Source organism: Sorex fumeus, unplaced genomic scaffold, assembly GCF_029834395.1.
Source record: "Sorex fumeus unplaced genomic scaffold, SorFum_2.1 ptg000098l, whole genome shotgun sequence".
Taxonomy (NCBI): domain Eukaryota; kingdom Metazoa; phylum Chordata; class Mammalia; order Eulipotyphla; family Soricidae; genus Sorex; species Sorex fumeus.
Window position 1 is genome coordinate 37236319 of NW_026606155.1, and position 21678 is coordinate 37257996.

The 21678-nt window shown below is 39.8% G+C and overlaps 1 protein-coding gene and 1 non-coding gene across 3 annotated transcripts in view; one reads left to right on the forward strand and one right to left on the reverse strand.

The window, feature by feature from the left end:
- Positions 1–21678, reverse strand: part of KIAA0586 (KIAA0586 ortholog) — a 146191-nt gene that overhangs the window by 34962 nt on the left and 89551 nt on the right. For both annotated transcript variants that reach the window (XM_056133223.1, XM_056133222.1), the window contains exons 28-30: positions 20101–20278; positions 7499–7653; positions 4067–4175 (exon numbers count right to left, since the gene is read on the reverse strand). In XM_056133223.1, the coding sequence (XP_055989198.1) occupies positions 4067–4175; positions 7499–7653; positions 20101–20278 (442 nt within the window). The remainder of the gene's footprint in view (positions 1–4066; positions 4176–7498; positions 7654–20100; positions 20279–21678) is intronic.
- On the forward strand, positions 3518–3604 carry LOC130042224 (small nucleolar RNA SNORA24). Its single transcript, XR_008795173.1, has one exon. It is a non-coding gene; the product is annotated as a small nucleolar RNA SNORA24 (small nucleolar RNA).

The window sequence follows — 21678 nt, forward strand, 5'->3', positions numbered from 1 at the left end:
GTTCTTCTCAAGCTTTTCCAGGAAAATGAAGAAAAAGAAACTCTCCCAAATGGTTTCTATGAAGCCCATATCTCTCTAATACCAAAAGGAAACAAAGACACCACAAGAAAACTACAGGCTGATATCCCTGATGAACATAGATGTGAAGATTCTCAACAAAATACTAGCAAATAGAATTCAACAACTCATCAAAAAGATCATACACCATGACCAAGGGGGATTCATTCCGGAGATGCAAGGATGGTTTAACATTCGGAAATCAATCAATATACTGGAGCGATTGCACAGTGGGTAGGGCATCTGCCTTGCACGCAGCCAACATGGCCGACCCGAGTTCGATTCCTCCGCCCCTCTCGGAGAACCCGGCAAGCTACCGAGAGTATTCGATATGCCAGACACAGTAACAACAAAGTCTCCAATGGAGACGTTACTGGGCCCTCTCGAGCAAATATCAACAAAAGAAAAGATAAAAATCATAATGATGCTATCAATAGATGCAGAGAAAGCATTTGACAAGATCCAGCACCCGTTTATAATGAAAACCCATACCAAAATGGGTATAGAGGGAACTTTTGTCACTATAGTTAAAGTCATCTTCCACAAGCCTACAGCAAGCTTCATCCTCAATGGGGAAAAACTGATAGCCTTTCCTCTAAGATCAGGGACGAGACAAGGATGCCCACTCTCTCCACTGCTGTTCAATATAGTAGTGGAAGTATTTGCAATAGCGGTTAGGCAAGAGAAAGATATTAAGGGCATTCAGGTAGGAGAGAAAGAAATCAAGCTCTCACTATTCACAGATGATATGATACTATACTTAGAGAACCCTATAACCTCCAACAAGAAACTCCTAGAAACAATAGACTTGTATAGTAAAGTTGCAGGCTATAAAATGAATACCCAAAAGTCCATGGCTTTCCTATACGCAAATAGTGAGAGAGAAAAAGGCGACATGAAAATAACAATCCCGTTCACAATTGTGCCCCAGAAAATCAAGTACCTAGGAATCAGCTTAACTAAGGAAGAAAAGAAACTGTAAAAAGAAAACTACAAAACGCTACTTCAGGAAATAAAAGAGGACACGAGAAAATGGAACGATATCCCCTGCTCATGGATCAGTAGAATTAATTTTATCAAAATGGCAATACTCCCCAAAGCACTGTACAACTTCAATGTGATCCCTATAACTATACCCATGACATTCTTCAAAGAAATGGAGCAAACACTCTTGAAATTCATATGGAACAATAAGCCACCACGAATAGCTAAAGCAATTCTTGGAAAAAAGAAAATGGGAGGAATCAACCTCCCTAACTGCAAACTTTACTACAAAGTAGTAATAATTAAAACAGCATGGTACTGGAACAAAGCAGAGCTACAGACCAATGAAACAGGGTTGAATATACTGACATCTCCCCCCAAACATATGATCATCTAATGTTTGATAAGGGAGCAAGAAATGTGAAGTAGAGCAAGGAAAGCCTCTTTAACAAATTGTGCTGGCAAAACTGGACAGCTACATGCAAAAAAATGGGCTCAGATCTCTGCCTAACACCATGTACAAAAGTCAGATCAAAATGAATTAAAGACCTCAACATCAGACCGGAATCCATAAGGTACGTTGAAGAGAAGGTTGGCAAAACCCTCTACAACACTGAAGCTAACAGTATCTTCAAAGATGTCACGCCACTGTCCAAGCAAGTGAAAACAGAGATAGACAAAAGGGACTATCTTAAACTAAGAAGCTTCTACACCTAAAAAGAAACAGTGACCAAAATACAAAGACAGTCTACAGAATGGGAAAGGATATTCGCCTAATACCCATCTGACAAGGGGTTGATACCAAGGACATACAAAGTGCTGGTTGAACTCCACAAGAAGAAAACATCCAACCCCATCAAAAAATGGGGCGACAAAATGAACAGAAAATTTCTCAAAGAAGAAATCCGAATGGCCAAAAGGCCCACGAGAAAATGCTCTACATCTTTAATCATCAGGGAGATGCAGATCAAAACAACAATGAGATATCATCTCACACCATAGAGACACAGAGACTGGTCCACATTCAAAAGAAGAAAAGCAACCGTTGTTGGCATGGATGTGGCAAGAAAGGGACCCTCCTTTAATGTTGGTGGGAGTGCAGACTGGTTCAGCCCTTTTGGAAAACAGTATTGACGATTCTCAAAAAATTAGAAATTGAGTCCCATTTGATCCAGCAATTCCACTCCTGGGAATATATTCTAGAGAGGCAAAAAAGTATAGTCAAAGTGACATCTACACTTGTTTGTTCATTGCAGCACTGTTTACAATAGCAAGAATCTGGAAAAAACCTGAGTGCCCAAGAATAGAAGACTGGTTAAAGAAACTCTGGTACATCTACACAATGGAGTACTATACAGCTGTTAGAAAAGATGAAGTCATGAAATTTACATACAAGTGGTACTACATGGAAAGTATAATGCTAAGCGAAATGAGTCTGAAAGACAGGGACAGATATAGAAAGATTACATTTATCTGGGGAACATAAAGTAACAAAATAGGAGACTAACACCCAATAATAGCCGAGATAAGTACCAGGAGGTTTACTCCAAGGCTTGGAGGCCAGCTGCACATGCTAGGGGAAAAGGCAGCTCAGATAGAGAAGGGAGCACCAAATAAAGGGTGTTGGGAGGATCCCCCCAGGATGGGAGATGCATGCTGAAAGTAGACAATAGACCGAACATGATTGCTACTTAATGCTTCTTTTGCAAACCACAGCACCCAAAGAGAGAGAGAAAACAAAAGGGAATGCCCTGCCACAGAGGCAGGGTGGGATGGGGACTAGGGAGTGGGAAGGGTACTGGGATCAGCGGTGGTAGAAAATGGGCACTGGTGGAGGATGGGTACTCGATCATTGTATAACTGAAACCCAAGCACAAAAATTTGTAAGTCTACAACTGTACGTCATGGTGTTTCACTAATAAAATTAAAAAAAAAATAAGAGAATCATTTTAAGTTGTACTGGTTGATCCACATAACCACTAAACAGCCTTTACAAAATAACACCTCTGCCTTTATCATACCATACTTCAAAAGAGACAACTGTTCTATATAGAGATAAGACGACGTGGACACTCAATTACAACAGAACCAAAGGTACAATTAAAGGAAAACCACCAGTTTTTGATCCATTAGAAATCATGTTTATGGTGGGTTGAAGAGAAGTACAACAGGTAAGCTTTTTGCCAATTGGCTGATGGGGTTTGACTCCCGTACTCCAAATAGTTCTCCAAACCCTTTAGTAATCACCCTTGAGTACTGAATGAGGAGTAAGCCCTGTGCAGTACCAAGTGTCACCCAAAAATGAGAAAGAAAAAAAAAACCTAATGCTTGTGGTAAACTTACAACTACCAAATATAATCCAATTATTTGTCCCCATGAACTAAATGAGAAAATAAACCAAAAATCTAGAGAGTATGGCACACAAACAAGAATTCTCATGTATTTGTTCAGTACCAGGTCAGTAATCAAATTATTACTATTAGAAAACAAGAGAATATTCTTGTTTATTAGCAAAGCAGTTACCATTTAATTGGTATCAAATTCTGATTTCAAAAAAACACTCTTTAGCTTTACAGATCTGTAATGTGTTGGGCCTAAATATTGCTCAAATGTTTCTAAGAAGCTGATTGTTCCCATGTAGAGAGAAAATATAACAAAATTATCAAGTCTAAAGTGATATGGGGGAAGTTTTAATCTGCATCCTACAGAGTTTTAACAAACCTGATTTTAAATTTCAACAACTTGGAGGCTTTCTGGCAAATAATTAATTTATAGAAACTCAGTCATATTTTCAATATGGACCTAAATGTCACTGTCACTGTTCTCCCGTTGTTCATCGATTTGCCAGAACGGGCACAGTAATATCTCCATTGTGAGGCTTCTTGTAACTGTGTTTGGCATATGGAATACAGACCTAAATGTAATTTAAGAAATGTTTAAGTAGAAGATAAATGAGTGTTTTATTGCCACACAATATAAAATGATTGGTTCTTGTGTATAAATAAGAACAAAAGACAAATCTCACCTTGTTGCTGAGAAAGTGAAGTGTCAGATTTATTTCTGACACGTATTACACGACTTGATACTGGCTTGTGTTCAACTTGCTCAAACTCTTGGTCTCTCTTTGGTTGATACTTAAAAATTAAAAACATAAAGTCACAATATTATTTTTAAACAACTTCAAATTCTACTTTATTTAAAAAAATTGAAATTTTATGCAAGCCTTCTAATTGCCTTTTGATCATTTGCTTTTCACTTCTATCAGCAAATGAGAAATGGAATATATATTGTAAAGGAAAAGATATTGCAAATAAAATTTTTAAATTTTGGATAACAAAGATTTTAAATATTCAAATATTTAAAATATTCATTTCTGTATAACTTCAAATCAGACTATATATATACACGATGGATTTAGACAGGATAAAAACTTAATTTGGCTGTAACTTCTCCTATATATTCATTTGCATAAAATGAACATTTGCATAATGCACTGCAATTTTCAAAGAGATTTTATATAGAGCAACAATCATTTAATTCTCAGAGTGTGCAATGGTATTGTTATCCTCCTTTTGTCATTCAAGAAACGCATATGCCATCATACATCCCAATCATCTTTCTTCTTTACCTATAACCTAATCAAATTTGAAAATTATAGTCGTTGAAAAATTCCTTCACAATCACAAACCACAAATTGTGATGAATGGCTGTTTTCTTTCTTCCATTTCCTGTTTTATGAAACTAATTATGAATGAGCCCTGGAAAATGACTATCAGATAGACTTTGTCAGAATTATCTTATGAAAAATACAAGTAGAGAAGAATTGGAAACACCCGTCATCCACATAAACTCCAATGGAATCATTCCAGCTCCTTTAGGCACCTACTTATCTAGAGGTAAAAATGAGTCTCTTTTGGCTGCAATAGTAATCACTAGCTTTAATACTGATATTTTAAGTGTGGAGCCATTAGTCAGATAGGCTCCTGCCTTGGAGGAAATGTTATTTTGTTGCCTATTCCTGAGATGTGTACTATGACTATCTTGCCTGGAACTTCTCTATTGGCTGCCTTCCTTTATGACAGTGACTAAGAGTTGATAGTGAAGAGTTAAATTGCATGTGTTTTAGCCTCTAGATACCTCAATTTCCTCATTCATAAAATGAGAACAATAATAACAACCACCTATTAAACTGCTATAAGGACTAAATGAATTAAAAATATAAAGAACTTAGATGGAACTATCTGGACCAAGTAAGTAACATAGACGAGTGATATTTTTATTTCTAGTCATATTTCTTTACTGAAGGCAATTTTCGAGGCCCATTCATCTAGTAACACTCCATAGTTTTATTTTAAAACAGGACAACACTGAAAGATTTGGCTCAAAGATCTACATGTTCTACATGGGGAAGCCCAGGTTAGATCCAAAAACCAAAACCAAAAATAAAAATACTCATTACCAACGACCTTTTTATCATTTGCCTGTGTTATCAGTAACTCAGTCACAGGTTATTGATACTGAACCCTCCAAAAAATGATAAAATGGTTCCAAAAAACAATATTTACTTATGTTTTGCTTTCATCCTCAACAGCACACACATTAGACATACTTACTGAATAAATTAAACCATAGTGGAAAATCCTTTGCTATTATGATACAAGACTATATTTAATAACATGAATATTTTTAGAGAAGATTCTGGAGAGCAATTATCCCATTCCTTCAGTAAACAAGATTGCATGGACCATTAGTTGATCCAAGTATGAAATTTCTTAGGCTGTCATAATACATTTGCAAATGTTAACATGGTAAAGAAGCTGAACACCTACTATGTGCAAATTTCTGAACGAGATATTGCACTAGAACAGATGTAAAAGTTAGCTATTAAAATAGGTGGCAGTCATCCGATACACAGTGCTTTTCATCCCTTGTTTATTTATATATTTTTTTTGCTTTTTGGGTCATACCTGGCAATGCACAGGGGTTTACTTCTGACTCTGCACTCAAGAGTTACTCCTGGTGGTGCTCAGGGGACCATATGGGATGCTGGGAATCGAACCCGGGTTGGCGGCGTGCAAGGCAAATGCCCTACCTGCTGTGCTATCTCTCCAGCCCCTATCCCTTGTTTATTTTTAAAAAATTATTGAATCATGGGGCTGGAGCAATAGTACAGCGGGTAGGGCGTTTGCCTTGCACGCGGCCAACCCAGGTTCGATTCCCAGCATCCCGTATGGTCCCCCAGCACCACCAGGAGTGATTCCTGAGTGGAAAGGCAGGAGTAACCCCTGAGCATCGCTGGGTGTGACCCCCAAAAAAAGCAAAAAAAAAAAGAAATTATTGAATCACCATGAGATATACCATTACAAAGCTGTTCATGATTAGGTTTCAGTCATACAATGTTCCAACACCCATTCCTCACATCAGTGTACATTTCCTATTACCAATGTCCCCATTTTCCCTCCCACTCCCTTCTCTGACCCCCAGACACTTTTCTTCTTTCTCTCTCTCCTTTTGAGCATTATAGTTTACAATACAATGTAAACTATAAATTCTCTAAATTATAATATAATTTACAAAACAATACAATGCCAGTGCTCCTGACAAGCACAGCGGCAGGGCGTTCGCCTTACAAGCAGCCAACACGGCCAACCCGAGTTCGATTCCTCCACCCCTCTCAGAGAGCCCGGCAAGCTACTGAGAGTATTCGATATGCCAAACACAGTAACAACAAAGTCTCCAATGGAGACGTTACTGGGCCCGCTCGAGCAAATCGACGATCAACGGGAGGGCCTTTACTTACTTACTTACTATTAGTGTCATCATTCTCATTTAAGCAACAACAACAACAAAAAAATTCCATACATTAATTTGGTACCTGAATATAGGTACTGAGAGGATCATCATGTTTGTTCCTTCACCTACTTTCAGCACACAGATCTTATCTAGTACAATCATTTCTACCTATCCATTGTCCTAGTGATCCCTTCTCTATCCCAACTGCCTTCTCCTCCAGCACTGGAGGCAGGCTTCCAAGCGTAGACCAATAAGTTGTTGTGTCTCATTATGGAGACATTAAGTCCTCGTATGAGAGATTACTAAGATGTTGTTACAGGGTAAGCCTTCTTTGTTTATGTTTTATTAATTGAGATTGGCTGCCTTCTCCCATTTGGTGTGCTCCTACTGGTTTATCAGTGTTGTAGCATTTCATCATCCCTAATTTAAAGAGGAAATTAAGCTTTAGGAAAAAGCTAAGTGGTACGGTCAAGGACACAGTTAGAAACCGGATAAATTAAGATTTGGATGCAGGCTTCGGTTAGTAAATAAAGAAGGCCTGCTTGGAGATTGCTCCATTCCAGAGCCGGTGCTCCTGACAATATATACTCTGCTAAGTTATTAGTGTCATCATTCTCATTGAAGTAACAACAACAACAAAAAATTCAATACATTAATTTGGTACCTGAAGAAAATCTTCACCATCTAATGATGCCTTAACATTATTTTCTTTTGCTGACAGTTGCGTTTTGGGAAGAGCAAGGTTAGAACTTGACTGCAACTCCAGTTCTCCCAGACTCATTGGGCCGTGACTAGCATCTGAGTCTCCAAAAATGGCACCTGTCACCAAACATATAAACAAGAAAATATTCATTTTAGAAAAAGAACAAATAGTTGACTAAAACTCAATATTTTTTACCTCCTGAATTAGAAGAAATAGTGTACTGAAATCCAAAACATCTAGTACTCACCTTATATGCAATTTAAAAAGTTAACAGAGAAGACAAAAAGTGCCTACATTCATAAATAAATCTAGAGGCTACTCTAAATTTGCAATCAAATAATAATTGTTCATGTAGTCCACACATAACCATTTCTCCTAACGCTTGGGCTTATTTTTTCTAACCATAAGAGTCAATAGAATACTTTCTATCTCAAATATAATCTTAATGAAAGGAAACTTCCTATGTAGAAAATGCTTTTCTACATAGTAGGCAAATACTTTTATTTATTTTAAATATTTTTTTGCAGAGGCCAGAGAGTAATACAGACAGTTGGCCACTTTTCTTGCAAGCAACTGACCTGTGTTTGATATTCAGCCCAGCATATGGTCCCCCCAAACCCTGCCAGAAGTGATTCACAAGCACAGTGCCAAGAGCAAGCCCTGAGCAATGCTGATTCTGACCCCAAAACAAGGGGAAAAAAATTAAGTAAATACAATACTTTCTTGAAAAATCAAATCCTCTTTTTTATTATAATGATATTTAAGTCAGCAAAAGACAAAAGCAAAGGGGGCTGGAGACATAATATAGTGGGAAAAAACCCTGAGCATAGCCAGATATGGCCCAACAATTAAAAAAAAAATAATACAAGAGCAAAGAGCTAAGTTAATGCCAGTGTATCTTACTGTACTTAACACTGCAAAGCACTTTCACATACATTATATAGAAATCTCTCATATGCAGTATTTCCCTTATTTTGATTCTCACAATCATTCTCTAAGGTTGACAGTACAAATACTATTATAACTGACTTCCACTGACAAAGCTAAGGTTCCATGGAAGATAGCTGCCTGAAAATTAGATAGGGAGACAGAGAGAAATTAAAATCCACATTACTCAACTCCAGATCAGTGTTCCTATTTCTTATTCTTGCTAAAAGATTCCTTTAAAAATTGTGAATTTTTTTGGTAATTGATGGTCACTTTTTCAAGAGAGCACTTTAAAATAGTACGTCTCATTTTGATTTTTAATCAATAAAAACAGACATGAAACATTTTAAACTAAATTATTTTATATATATTTCAGAGACTTTAAAACCCAGCTCCCAGAAGCGCGCGGCCGTGTGACATCTTATTATCTCATTCCTACTTTGGACAAACTGGCAGGGTACTGAATGTAACCTGCCCACACGGCAGAGTCTGGCAAACTCCCCGTGGCGTACCCAATATGCCAAACACCAGTAACAATGATGGGTCTCATTCTCCTAACCCTGAAAGAGCCTTGAATATGGCACTTTTAAAAAAATCTCAGGGCTGGATGAAGGAGACATTACTGGGGCCTGCTCGAGGCAATCAACGAACAACAGGATGGTCGTGATCGTGATCGTTTTATATAGAAAATACTATTTTAAAGAGTCCACAGACATTTTCCACTTAAAAGTAATCAGCTAATAATTTCTTAGGTATAGCAAATAATAACCCTGTTCTTTTATCTTATTAAGTGGGTTTTAAATAGAACCAAATATATACACAGTTTTAATTTTCATCTTCCCAGTATTCAGTCTATAAAAACAATTTTTCAGCGTTACTATCTGTTTTATTCTCATAAAATTATCTTGTATAATATAAAACTAATTTAAACAACGGTAATAAGATCCATAGTAAGAAAGGAATGGTAGTTAAAATAACTGTTATTCCAGGCATTAAATTAGACTATGTCCTGATGTTTCTTATTCTACACTTATATCACTTTTCCAACAACAAAATAAAAGAGACTGGGAAATGAATTAAAATAATTTTACATGAAATGCTAAAATTGGGTATAAAATTCTGAAAGAAAGGTTTTTGTACTGATTATATGGTTGTATACAAGAAAAATCAGTAAGGAAAAGTCAAGGATATGTAAGGATATGTAAGTCAAGGAAAAAAATTAAAAATGAGATGGGCTGGAGTGATAATCAGCGGGTATGGTACTTGCCTTGTATGTGACCAACCCGAGAACAATCCCCAGCATCCCACATGGTCCCCCAAGCACCACCAGTTGTAATTTCTGAATACAGAGCCAAGAGTAAGCCCTAAGCATCACCAGATGTAGACCTCCAAAAAAAAATTATTTAAAGGGGGACCAGAGAGATAGCTCGAGGTGTTCAGTACATAGTTTGCAGTTTGGAGGTCTTGGATCAAGCTGTGGTACTATCTGATCCCCAGAGTACAACCAAGAGTTACCCCTTAGCACAAAGCTGGGCATAAGGATGAACCAAGAAGATAGTTCGAAAGGTTGTAGCACATTCTTTTGCCTTGGGTTCAACCCTCAGCATCACATAGTCCGCTGAGCACCACCATGAGTGACCTCCCCAAGCATCGTGCTGGGTATGTACCACCCCAATAAATTGAACATGATTAAGAGAAGTTTGTATGTGACTAGAAACTAAATACATAAACCTCATATTTTTCTATATTGCAGCAATATGCTACATTATAAAATACTCTATACATTATAGCACATTTTTCCTAAAAATGAAAAAATAAAACTTTCAATGGTGACAAAACTATAAAGTAATTATGAATAAAATTTTAAAGGTGCAGAAAACAGCACAGTGCATAGGGCATTTGCCTTGCAGGCGGCCAACATGGCTGACCCGAGTTCGATTCCTCCACCCCTCTCGGAGAGCCCGACAAGCTACCGAGAGTATCTTGCCCTTACGGCAAAGCCTGGCAAGGTACCCATGACGTATTCGATATGCAAAACACAGTAACAACAAGTCTCACAATGGAGACATTACCGGGCCCCTTGAGCAAATCAGTGAACAACGGGAGGACAGTGACAGTGGCAGTGTATAAAATCTTCCTGAGGAGCATAAAACAAATTCTGAACAAACAGTAAGAATACTCTAAAAAACAGTCTTCTAATACTGGTATAACTCTAAGGTAAAGGTAAAGGCCCTCCCGTTGATCGTCGATTTGCTCGAGCGGGCCCAGTAACGTCTCCATTGGAGACTTTGTTGTTACTGTGTCTGGCATATCGAATACTCTCGGTAGCTTGCCGGGCTCTCCGAGAGGGGCGGAGGAATCGAACTCGGGTCGGCCATGTTGGCCGCTTGTAAGGCGAACGCCCTACCCGCTGTGCTATCGCTCCAGCCCTGGTATAACTCTATGATCATTTATATGGAATAAATCCCTGAGAACTGCCAAGGAAAGTATGAAAACCTGGAGAGGGGAGATAACTCAAACATAGAGCACATGCCTGGCACTTCCAGAAACTTAGGTTTGATCTCCAGCACTGCATGCCGGCCCCGAGCACTGTAAGAGCAGCCTTGGAAAGGAGGGGAGGGGAGGACTGAGCCTGAGCACTGCTTAGTGTGGCACACAGAAAAATATTATAAAAGGAGTATTTATTGACTTGTAATCTGATCATTCTACTTGCCATTCCTTTCAGTTTTACTGGACCAAGTAACATGAAATAAATTTATTATATGCCTGCTGGGCTGGAGCAATAGCACAGCGGTAGGTCGTTTGCCTTGCGCGTGGCCTATCGGCAGAGCCAGATTCGATTCCTCCGCCCCTCTTGGAGAGCCCAGCAAGCTACCGAGAGTATCTCGCCCGCACAGCAAAAGCCTGGCAAGCTACCTGTGGCATATTCGATATGCCAAATACAGTAACAACGAGTCTCACAATGGAGATGTTACTGGGCCCACTCGAGCAAATCGATGAACAATGGGAGGACAGTGCTACAGTGCAGTGCTATACGCCTGCCAAGACGGCAGATTGGGGAATGGGAAGAAACCTGGGAATATTGGTGGAGGGATTGGTGTGGAACATTGTATGCCTAAAACAACTCTATTATGAACAAGCTCCTAAATCATAGTGTCAATAAACTTTCCTGAAAAAAATCACAATCACAATCACAACCATCCTGTTATTCGTCGATTGCCTCAAGCAGGCCCCAGTAACGTCTCATTCGTCCTAGCCCTGACATTTTTTTAAAAAGTGCCATATTCAAGGCTCTTTCAGAGTTAGGAGAATGAGACCCATCATTGTTACTGGTATTTGGCATATTGGGTACGCCCCGGGGAGTTTGCCAGACTCTGCCGTGTGGGCAGGTTACATTCCGTAGCCAGCCAGTTTGTCTAAAGTAGGAATGAGATGATAAGATGTTGCGCAGCCACGCGCTTCTGGGAGCTGGGTTTTATAGTCTCTGAATCTTGGCCGTTGATGGGATTACACGGCGCCAGGGGGCCAGTTGGTGGGTGTGACCCCCGCCTACTGGAATTTGGAGGATCTAGAGCACAGAAGACACAATGGGGAGCAACATAAAACTCCATCAAATTTAAGGAATGGGGTCTGGAGAGATAGTGCAATGGGCATGCCATGAACACAGCTGACTTAGGTTCAATGTTTGGCATCCCATATGGTGCCCCAAGTCCAGGCAGGAGTGATCCCTGAGCACAGAGCCATGAATAAGTCATGAGCACCATCAGGTGCTTCCCCCATCCCGCAAACAAAACAAAAACCCAGAAAAAATTTAACAAAAAAAAAATTTAAGAGAAATCTGCCCGAACTGAAAATATAACAAACCATGAAGTCACAAGAGCTAACATATTTTAGATCATAAAAAATACAGAATAGAGCCAGAGTGATAGTACAGCAAGTAGGGTGCTTGCCGTACATACAAATGCCAACCTGGGTTTGATCCTGAGCACCTCATATGGTTCCCCCAAGCACCACCAGGAGTAATCCCTGAGTGCAGATCCAGCAGTAAGGAATTGAGCACCACTGGGTGTGACCCAAATAACAAAAAACAAAACAAAACAAAAAGGAACAAAAAGGAAAAGAAAAAGAATGTAGAATTAAAGACTTCATAAAAAAAAAAATCTCCATTTACAAAAATTTAATAAATTGGCTTGGTAATTCAGTAGAAAAAGAGGAAAAGATAGCTTACACAATTGATGCTGATACACTGGCTATTTATCTCACTATGGAATGTTTCACCAGATTTTTTTGGTAGTTGCCTAATCAGGTTCCTAGTCTCCGTCTTAATTCTCTCCAATCTATGCATTACATTATATTCCATCTCAGGTTATCTTGCAAAATAAAAATGATCATATCACTCATCATCATTTTTATATCTCTAATGGTTTTAAATATTCCCCAAAATTCAGAATTAAATAAAAATTTAAACTAAATTATTCATGGGAATAAATAAGAAGATTGGTGTTTCATTTGATTTGTGAACCAGTAAGTCCTTATTGTTTCAGACTAAATTTAAAAATATCCTTTCTCTCAGGCCGCAGTGATTTGACCCAGTAGCACAGTACCTGCCTTTTGCTGGAATGAGGTCATGAGTTCGACTGTAGGCACCATTCCACATGTCGAATGCAATGCCAGCAGCTCTGCCATCTGTAATGTTGGCATTAACAGGAAAGTGTGTGACCCTATCAACCACTGCAGCCAAAAATGTTCAGGAGTACCACAAACATGTGGCCCCGGTTAGCACCACCACTGAAGTATAAAACCCTGAGTAGCACCCACATCAAATATGCAAGCATATTTGCATGAACCTCCCCACCCAGTCCCAACTACTCATCACAATAACAAAGGGGAAGAAGTAAAAAAATAATTCCCTGGTAAACAAAAGGGAATGCCCTGCCACAGAAGCGGGGGTTGGGGGGACTGGGTGGGGGTGGTGGGAGGGATGCTGGGACCATTGATGGTGGAAAATGGGCACTCGTGGAGGGATGGTACTTGATCATTGTATGACTGAAACCCAAGCACGAAAGTTTGGTAGTCTGTAATAGTACCTCACAGTGATTCACTAACAAAAAATTATAAAAAAAAATGGTGACATGAAAAATACATAAGCTAGTCAAAGTTACTTTCTATAATTTGAAATACTGAGAAATAAATAGGGAAAAAATAAAAGGATCATAAAACAATTTAAAAAAAAAAAACCTCCTTGGTAGGACCTGGGTAGGACCTACTCAAAGTAGAACCTGGTTTCTGCTCACTGCTGCTCCAGCTTCAAGGTATCTGAGGCTTAAAAACATCCTCCTCAGATACAACCAAGCTATAGCCCCATCTATATGAACTGTTTCATAATAGCTTTAGTAGTTTATTGAATTAGTTTGCTTTCTTCTCTATTACCTCTATATAGAAAAAAAATCATGATGGGTAAGCCTTCACCTGGTCTTTTATTCCTAGCACTAAGAATGTGTTCGGAGCACAGCAAATACTCATATTTGCTTTCCTGAATGAATGAAAAAACAGGAACATTCTTATGATAGGTCATCATCTGACTAGCTTTTTAAAGATTCAACTCACAGGGTTTTATGAGAAATCTCTGCGTCTTCTTGTGTGGGCTCAAACATCCTTTCTATTCCCATAGTCTGCATTGGACAATTACAATATATTAATTGTTATCTCTCTTGGATTTCTCCTACATAAGTTTGCAAACTTCTTTTAAAAGCAGATGTCTAACATCTCTGTAGCTCAAGTTCCTAACAAAGCAACTGAGTACACAGTAGGTATTCAATACAAATTTTCCAAGTAATACAAGTATTCTAGTATAGCTCAGAGACCTCCCAACTTGTTTAAAATATCAATTTATATTTTAGCATTCCCAAGAAAACTTTTCAAAGCTTATTTGGCATCTATTTGTGATTCAACCCAAACTGAGAGCCTCTGGGTAGGAAACAGTGGTAGGAAACAAACTCCAGCTTGCAAGGCTGGGGAGAGGGGAGAGAGAGAGAGACTTTCTAAACAAGAGCAGGGGCAAGGGGATGCAAGGTAAAAACCAAGAGCGACTGTAAGCAAAGCTATTTAAAAAAAAATCAGGATAAAAGGCATATTAGACAGCAAAAGAAGATAAGAGGAATTCACTCTTGTATTCTTATACAATAACCATTGCATAGCAAAATTCTTGAAACGGAGGCATAAATTGGTTCTCCCTAGCCACAGTTAACCAGGTCTGGTTCTACTAAATTTACTTGAGAAGATATTTTTACATAAAGAACAGCTATTAGCTATGAAGCACCATGCCAACTACTTTATATGCAGTGTCACTTATTCACTCTAATGACACTATGAGACAAATGCTATTTGTGGCTACCAAGCCTTTAAGATAGCTCCCAGTGATCCCTGTTTCCTGTTGGTCCAATTTTCTGTCATCTTCTGCTTTATTCCAGGACTGGCCTTGCTATTGACAGAATGAGGCAAAAGTAATAGCAGGTAACTTCTGATATTTGGTTACCAAAGACACTGTAACTTCTAAATTGGCTCTTTTTCTCTCAGATCATCTGCTCTGGGGCAAGCCAGCTGCTCCATCATGAACAGCTCTCTGGGAGCTGTTCACATAGCCAAGATCTGAGGCCTCTGGCTAGTGTAGACATGAGCGGACTTGGAAAGCAGATCCTTCAAGCCCAGCTGAAGCCTAAGATGACCTCAGCTGTAGCCAACAGCTTGACTACCTCATAAAGAGAACCCGAGACCACCCAACTAAGCCACTTCCATTTATGAATTTAATAGCAAAGTAAGAGGATAAACGCTTGCCCTTTTTCAACCTCTACACTTTGAAACAGTTCGTTCTATAGCAGTATATAGCAACCACAGCAAATATTATTCTCTATTTGGTAGATGAAGAAAATTGAGCTCAGGGAGATTAGGTACCTTCCTAAAGATACACAAATCTGCAGTACAAGTTTATTTTCAAAATTCTGACAACTCTGGGGCCAGAGAGATTTGTACAACAGGTAGGGCACTTGGCTTGAATGTGGGTGACCCAGGTTCGATCCCTGGCACTATACATGACCTCCAAGTCCTGTGAGTATGATCCCTGAGCTCAGAGCTAGGAGTAAATCCTAAGCACAGACGGTGTGGCACAAAAGCGAAATTCTGAAAACCCAAAGTCTGTTAAATTGTATAAACAATAAGCTCAAACTTATGCTACCTTGTCCATTTTTTTCAATTAAATGAAACAAATATCTATAGTGTGTTTGAAGTTTGAAATTCACTGTACTCTAGTTAATTCTTCCTAATTCTGGAGGAATTAGGATCTAAACAGGATAATTTAACAAATTCCTGACTATTCTCCAGTACTGGGCAACTCTCATATGATCTGTGAGCGCCATCTAGTGTCAGCTCCCTTAAACTGCTCAATCAGCTGTATGTGAATATAAGTCACATTTTATGCCATCTTGAAACCTGCTGACTTAAGAGAATATAAAATATTTAGATTACTTGATCACTTGACATCATGTTACTCATAGATTTGCTCCACGAACGCCAGCAATGTCTCCATTCGTCCCTGTCGCGTGCTAGTGTGGCCCAATGGCGTCTGCTCGTTCTAGGAACACGAACAGCCTCAAATTGATCGTTCAGGGTCTTGATGAAGAAGTCTGACCATCTCGTAGGTGGGCAGTCACACAGTCTTTTGATGTCCTGTGGGATCCAGTTGGTAACGGCTCTAGTCCAGTGGTCGTCTCCAAATCTCATTACTTGTTCAGCCCATCTGATTTTTGACACCTTAGCAAACAAGACAGCGTCCCTAATTCTTGATCGTCGATGGAGGTCGGAACTCTGGATTCTTTCTCTCATTTGAGTGAAGTGTCATACTCCAAGCATAGCTCTTTCGATTCCTCTTTGGGAGACCCAAATAGTGTTCTCATCCTGTTTTCGTAGGGCCCAGGTCTCTGAGGCGTATGTTAATGCAGGAAGAACAGTGGAATCGAAGAGATATGCCCGGAACTGGAGGTTCTTCGTCCTCTTGGCTACTTCTTTGATGCTCTTGAAGGCATTCCAAGCTGCTCTCTTCTTCCTGTGCTACTCAAGTACCAGGTTATTCATCATGTTGACTTCTCGACCTAGGTACACATAACTGTTGCATTCGGAAATGTTCGTTCCTTTGAAAGCGAATGGAACGTCAGGAATGAGACCATTTCTCATAAACATTGTCTTCGTGAGATTCAGCTGTAGTCCGACCTTTCCACACTCATGGTCGAAGTTGGCCAGCACTGGTGCCACTTGGCTAATGTTTGGTGTTATTAGATCAATGTCTTCAGCGAAGCAGAGGTGGTATAGTTGCCGACCGTCTATCTTCACTCCCATTCCTTCTCATTCCAGTCATCCCATGATATTCTCGAGGGTGGCACTGAAAAGTTTCAGTGACATGGTATCACCCTGCTGAATCCCTCTCTTGACATGGATGATCACTTCTATGTAGAATGGTGAGATTCCGGTAGTGAATCCATAATAGAGCTCACGAAGGATCCTGATGTACTGAGTTTGAACGCCTTGTTTGGCTACGGCTTTGATGACTGCTTCCATCTCAACAGAATCAAAGGCCTTCTTTAAATCAATGAACGTTAGAGAGAGCGGCATCTTGAATTCCAAAGAAATATCAATGAGCTTGGTTATCATGTGGATATGGTCAATCTTGCTGAATCCTTTGCGGAACCCGGCTTGCTCACATGGTTGTCCTTCATCTAGTGTTCTGCCAATCCTATTCAGGATGACTCGAGTGAACAGCTTGTAGATGACAGACAATAGGCAGATCGGGCGATAGTTGCCAATGTCATGGATGTCTCCCTTCTTGTACAGTAGTACAGTCCTGCTGGTTTTCCATTGGGACAGGATCTTGCATTCAGACAGGCAGCATGTGAAGAGACGAGCCAGTGTATTGATGAGTACTGACGGCAGATTCTTCAGGTATTTGGGTCTGTCTTTGGGCCAGGTGCTCTTTGCTTCTTTACCAATGAAATGGTGTGTCGGATTTCAGAAGGGAGAACATTGGGAATGACATATCCATCCTGTAGAATTTGGTATGTGGGCAGGTAGACGTGGCTATCAAAGAGATCAGAGTGGAAGTCATGGATCATCTTCTCCATTGCTCTTCTGGAAGATGTGATAGATCCATCAGGACATCGGAGGGCAGTCATTCTTGGTCTTGTAGTTGGCAAAGGACAGGCGGGCATTGCGGATACTTTTCCCGGCTTCTGTCATATCTACCAGCACTGCTGCTCTTCTCTCTTTGAGGTCTTCCTTTATCTCTGCACTGTTTTGCAAGCTCAGATGTTTGCTTGTGGTTGCCTGAGGCTTGCGCCAAGTCACGTTTGCAAATAAGCTCAAGAGTTTTCAAAGACAGGCATTTATTTGTGGTTATCTCTCTCTTGGCATTCCTCACACAATCCTGGAGATGAACCAGTCGATCGTATTCCTCGTCAATGTTGTCAGCGACGGCATCTTCACATGTTGCAGCAATAGTGCCAAAGATTTCCCAGTTGATTGTTGTTCTGGGAGTTCTCTTCTTAAATTTTGCAGCCCTTTCTCCCCTCTCTGTGAAGTAGAATTTTGCACGAAGGAGACGGTGGTCCGATCCCATTTGGAATTTTGGGACAACAGCGACATCCATCAGGCAAAACCGTCGATTGAATATGATGTGGTCAATTTCGTTGTGGAACCATCCACTGGGAAACTCCCATGTCCAACGTTTAGATTCGGCCTTCTGGAACTGTGAGTTACCATGAATGGTCTTGGTTGACATGATGAACTCAGACAGTCTCTCACCCTGTGAGAGGTATTAGATAATCTATACTCAGTTAACATTTACACTATTTTTTGGGGGGAGGTCACATCCGGTGATGCTCAGAGGTTACTCCTGCTCTGCACTCAGGAATTACCCCTGGCGGTGCTCAGGGGACCATATGGGATGCTGGGACTCAAACCTGGATCAGCCATGTGCAAGGCAAATGCCCTATCTGCTGTGCTATCACTCCAGCCCCATCACTTACACTATTAATGTCTGAGTTCAATGTTAATGAATAGAAAAAGATGACAATAAAGGCCCACTGCCCATTGTCCTCCTGTTGTTCATTGATTTGCTCGAGCGGGCCCAGTGACGTCTCCATTGTGAGACTTGTTACTGTGTTTGGCATATCGAATACATCACGGGCAGCTTGCCAGGCTTTGCCGTGCAGAAGAGGGGCAGAGAAATAAAAACACACATAAAATATATAACCACTCAACAAAAATGTTACGATGAGACTCTTGTAGAAACCAAGCATGATATTTCCCTTGTGACAGTTGTTCAGTTTTTGCTAATTCAGTGTTCCTGGTCACTCTATAGAACAGAACTACCACAGAAAACAAGAATCAACTATATATGATAGCAATGGTTATCCTCTACTCTATTACTTACATTAGGAGTTTCATTAATGAAATTCTAAAGTAGTTCTATATGTACCAAATACTGTCAGAAATTCATACAATAGAGTTAATTTCTACAGAATTATCTATGATAATTCTGCCCCCGCACCTGGCTGTCCTCACTGGGGCCCCTTGGAGGGGGGCAGGTTGAGTTTCCCTACCCACCCCGAGCAGAGCTGAGCATCCTCCACCCAGATCCTCCATCCTCCTGTAGGCAGGGGTCACACCCACCAACTGACTCCCTGGCGCAGTGTAATCCCATCAATGGCCAAGACCCAAAGACTACAAAACCCAGCTCCCACCACGCAACATCTTATTATCTCATTCTTACTTTGGACAACCTGGCAGGCTACCGAATGTAACCTGCCCACACGGCAGAGTCTGGCAAACTCCCCGTGGTGTACCCAATATGCCAAATACCAGTAACAATGATGGGTCTCATTCTCCTAACCCTGAAAGAGCTTTGAATATGGCACTTTAAAATCTCAGGGCTAGGACAAAGGAGACGTTACTAGTGCCTGCTCGAGGCAATTGACAACAACAGGATGATCGTGATCATGATCGTGATCTATGATAATATTGTCCTGAAAAGGACACATTATGCCACAGTTCTAACATCCTAGTGAAATTTTCCAGAATGTATAAAAGTAAATACATCTGCATTAAAATTTTAAATGTCCATATGCAAAATACCAAAATTATCTCATGTACCATAGAGTTGTTTGTGTATCAAGATTGATACATGAAATCACATTTAGGAAAATACTGCTCTAAGTACATATGTATAAATATATGTGTATATATATAAATATATATGTATATATATAAAAATCATACTTTTAGCTAAAGGACATTTGGTTAATCAATATTATAAACCTGTTTGAGAAAAAAGGTTTTTTCCAATTCAAATTAGAAAATATACTATCAATTTTAAGACAAACACAGAGAAACCAAAGATAAACTCAGAAGTACTGTATTTTGCATGCAATGCATAAAGTCCTAGGTTTAATCCAACACTACACACACACACACAGAGAAACAAACAAAAAAAAACAAAGTATTCAGCACAGAAAAAAATAGTACAATGGAATTCAAATTCAAATATTCTCATATAAGACAGACCAAGAAGCAATGCTTCCGTGTATGTATACCTGTCACCGTGTCATATTGTTGAGATAATGGCTTAGGAGCACATTTCTGATCCAAAGATTCTGTCTTAGTGACAAACTTCTGCGGAAAGGTGGAACATTCCAGTAAGATATTCTCTACTGCTGCTGAGAGTCTGGGCCTTTGCCCTTCACTAAGTTCACCCACACTGTTTTCCAGGTCCTGTAAAACAGCAGAAATAATTATTTAAAACATTACATTGAAACTGAGTTAATAATAAAAAAAATATTTCCCAAACATTTTGGCCAAACATTTGCCATGATCCAAACTATGTCAATGTTTGAAATGTGTTTTAGAAAGGGGTTATGCTACACATGCCACGAAAGACAAGTTAGAAAAGTTAAGCCATCTTGTGGTAAGCTTTGCCTTTAACACCATCATTTTTATGAAGTTAAATATTATTTACCAACCTTCATATTAGATGGCAATAAAGCACATAAGAAAAAAATTCTTATTTAATACTAAATGTATCCATGTTCATACAGCTTAAAATTAAAATAGAATGGGCCAGAGCAATAGCACATGAGGAAAGGTACTTGCCTTGCATATGGCTGACCTAAGTTTAGTCTCCAGCACCCCATATAGTCCCCCCAGTACACCAGGAGTGACCTTTGTTTTTTTTAAATGTAGGAGCAGTACTGCTATTTATTCAGCCATTGATTAAGCTGATTGAATTGGGCATGAACTCTACATTACTTTCTCTTTAAAAATTTTAAACTGAATATCCATGAGATAGACCATTACAAAGCTGTTTAAAATTGGGTTTCAGTCATACAACGATCCAGCACCCATCCATCCACCAGTACACACCTCCCACCACCAACATCCCTCGTTTCCCTACCACCACCCCCCAACCTCCCACCCCCTCCCCCCAGCCTCCCTCTATGGGAGGCACTTTCCTTCTTGCTCTTTCTCTCCTTTTCCTTTTGTGTATTATGGTTTGCAATACAGGTGCTAAGAGGTCATGGTGTTTGTTCAGGGCATTTGGTATTTTTATCAGGACGGTAAGGCAGGTGTAGCTTTCCAATTGGGTAGCTGCTTTAGAGTGTGGATGTGACTGCCTAGGTTTCTGGAATTTCAGGGAGGTGGGGGGAGGTAGCCCATCCCAACCCTGAGAAAGCCTGGAGATTTCAGTCACAAAACCGGCATACCCGAATTTTCAGCAGATAGTATCTTGGTGAGGTCTGTCCTGAGATGGTGGAGTTGGGTCGGGGGTATGGCAGTGATTTTGGATTGTGGAAGTAAGAGGCTGCCGGGGGGCTCTGCTTAGGCGGACACCAGACTAACACACCCCTCTCTGATTTACCCCAGTAGGAGGGATCTTGAAGCACAGAACAGGACTAAGCCCTGGGTACAGCTGGGTGTGAACCAAAACCAAACCAAATAAAATAAATAAATAAAAAATTGAACAGAAAGTTTATCTCTGATAATTGGCTAAAATTGTTAATGTAAACTTTATATCTCAGCAATTATAAAGCTTAACTTTATAGTTAAACTATAACCTTATTAGCATAAAGAATTAACCTTAAGAATGACCCTAAATAGCCTAAGGATTAGCCTGT